Source organism: Argentina anserina, chromosome 4 (genome assembly GCF_933775445.1).
Source record: "Argentina anserina chromosome 4, drPotAnse1.1, whole genome shotgun sequence".
Taxonomy (NCBI): domain Eukaryota; kingdom Viridiplantae; phylum Streptophyta; class Magnoliopsida; order Rosales; family Rosaceae; genus Argentina; species Argentina anserina.
In genome coordinates, this window is record NC_065875.1 from 17638283 (window position 1) to 17641274 (window position 2992).

Sequence of the window (2992 nt, forward strand, 5' to 3'; positions counted from 1 at the left end):
TTAGAGGTTTCACCTGATGATGTTTTCAACTTCCCTAATTAAGATATCGGCGTTCAAATTCATTTTGAATATGAATATGAAATTTTTGTGTTCGAAGAAGATGAAATTTTTCATTAATTTAAAGCGCATCGCATCTCAATTTTAAATTTTATTATTTTTCTCCTTGTAAAAATAAAACAATAACATTTTTATTTGAAATAAAATAAAAAAGGCCCGATATATCGGGTTAAAATCAGATTGACCCGATATATCGGATTTTAACTATGAAATTATCAGTCAACGATAAATTGAAAGGATATCTAGAATATTGTATCATTTTCTTAATATCGGTGAATATATCGGGAATATATTGATGATATATTAGGATATTTAGATATTATCTTGGAAGCTAATGCTTCGTCTGTGTAACATTTTGTTCTTAATTTTGCTTGCAGCAGTACTAGAACCTTGTTTATAATTACAGTGTGTCTATCGCTCTATCTCCATATAGTCACATTCTAAGTTTGGGTTTAAAACAGACCTGATTCACGAAACATGAAGACTCTAAGCAATGTATCATACAAAAAATGGAAAGTTACAATTAAGTAAATACAAACTCGCTTTAGAACAATCTGAATTAACAAAATATTCGGGAGTACATAAGACGATGTTACTCTACAATCGTTAGATTGCATCGCAGATTATATAGAATCGTATACATCATTTTCGTTCACGACTGATCGTTCATTGGTTCGAGATCGAACAAATTATTGATCAAACGTAAACTTGGGGTCCATGTATCATCATCAATGTGCTGCTCCTCCTAGCTAGTTAAAGTTCGTTAAACCATGCCGGCAGCCATTCCTGTCCGCTGATGAAGTCGATCATCAAGAATGGTGCAACCTCGTGCTCCGTGAGTTGCTTCGCCCATGGAGCGCGTTGGGAAAACTCGGCTCCTGGCCCCTTGCACTTGTACTCCGCATGGTACAGGTTCCTGTTTAGATGTAACAAAAATGAACAAGTATGATCTTGAGTTTGGACATGCATGCATTTCGATGTGATCAAATATTGTTGTGCTTAGAGTTTAGGGTAAAGGGTAATTAGTTCTTACTCTGTATCTCCAGTATAACTCCAATTGGTCCAGCCCTCCGGCACAATGGTCTTGGAGAGGTAGGTTTCTGCATAAACAACTCTTGAGAACGGACCCTTGGCTCTACCCAGGTAGACATGATCGCCTACGCCGTACACCTTGCCTTTGATAAATACAAACCCACTGTGCTCCTCCCCGCTCTCTCGGTGATTAGCTGTTACAGACCCATGGATGGTAACCCTCTTGTCTGAAATCACAAAGATCTCACAGCTCTGCACACATTATTTATTATGTATGTTCAGTTTTTCAGTTTCACGATTTGCGATCGTAGAGGGATGTTCATTAAGAATGTGATCGATCAGAGAACTTACATGGTATATAGATGCAGCACGTCCGAAGATGAAGTCGATTGAGCCTGAAATGTAGCAATTATCAAAGTAATGCCTGCCTTTGTAATCGAAGAGGGTGTTATGGGTGCTGTAGAAAGCACAGTGGTAAAACGCAGCCCTATCTGCAGCCACAAATGCTGCCACCGACTGATTTTGCGACGTGTATGCCACTCCAGTTGGTGCCTCATTCTGCATATTCAGAACCCCAAATTTAGACCAAAGCCTGCATTATCCCTAATCCTAACCCTAATCATGTTATTGCTCCTTTCCTGAATTTCGTTGTTTTGTTTCATCAACCCTAATATTGATTACAAACTTTTCAATAAGTACTTCAATTCAGATAGTGTGTCGTGTGTCCAGTATTTTTCCAGGATTGGAGGGCGAATTTACCCGTCAGAAACAGCATTCTGTTATGCCAAATAAATCTTTTAAATCGGAAATGGAACTTGGTGTTACAAAAGAAAAATGGAGACCTAAAACAGATTATGAAAACTGCATAATGTGATAAAATTGGAAAAAAGAAAGGGTTAAGGGGGAATGATAAACCTTGAAACTGATCCCAAAGGCAATGAAAAATGGAGATTCTACTTTGAAAGTTGCAGACTCCATGTTGTCCTCAGAGCTTTGGGACCATACAATGTGCGTCTTTCCTTTCCCATTGCCTCTCAAGAAAATATGGGATTTGTCTTTGGGTATGTGCACTTTTTCTCTATAACACCCTTTCCTAACATGGATGATAACCCACTTATTGTTCCCTGAGGGGACAGAATCGATGGCAGCCTGGACGGATTTGAATTGGCCATCGCCATTGATATCGACCATGATGGTCTGGTTGCTGTGGAGCTTTTCAGTCAGGAGGGGAGAGTCGACCCTTGTCTCTGATAAGGGGGAGTTGCCGCCATGAGTCAAAGAGGCGGAGACGAAGAATATGATTGCGAAGGCAACTGAACCTTGTAACTTGAACATCATTGATGAGGAGCTGAGGACCAAGGAGAACAAGAGGAAAGTTTGGAAAATAAGAGAGGGTTTGTAAATTTGAAGTGACAGCAAATTATTGGGAGGCTACAAATTTATGAGGTTTTCTCTTTGATTGAAATGAGGGGTGTCTAAACTTGGGTTGTCGTTGTTTGGAAGTTAATAACAAGATTTTGTCTATTTTAATGGGCATCCATTGGATTTGTTGTTTGTTTGGTTATAAAGTGTTTCTTTTTTATGGTTATAATTAACAAGGTCTTAACTTCAAATGTGTGATACAATAATTGAAACTTTAAAGAAAATTTCATTCCCGCTTGATTTATCCATTTAAGTCAAATAAAGGCTTAATTATTGAAAGCGATTTAGAAATTATAATTTTAGCTATGCATGAATTGCTAGTGTGACTTTGATTTTATATTTCAAATCTTGGGTGAAATAGTCATATGTGGATATCGCCATATGCCTATCTCAAAATATGACTATCTCAAAATTAATCTCGGGTGAGACTAATTTTGTATCCATCGGCCGTTTGGCGTCCCTTCACCACTGCACTAGATAT

General features: G+C 38.1%; 1 protein-coding gene across 1 annotated transcript; it reads right to left on the reverse strand.

The window, feature by feature from the left end:
• Positions 1-810: 810 nt before the first annotated feature.
• LOC126790381 (probable pectinesterase 67) lies at positions 811-2427 on the reverse strand. Its single transcript, XM_050516596.1, has 4 exons — positions 2005-2427; positions 1441-1647; positions 1091-1341; positions 811-973 (listed from the first exon to the last, which is right to left on the reverse strand). Exons 1-4 carry the CDS (start codon positions 2425-2427, stop codon positions 811-813), a joined length of 1044 nt encoding a protein of 347 aa, XP_050372553.1.
• Positions 2428-2992: the final 565 nt, after the last annotated feature.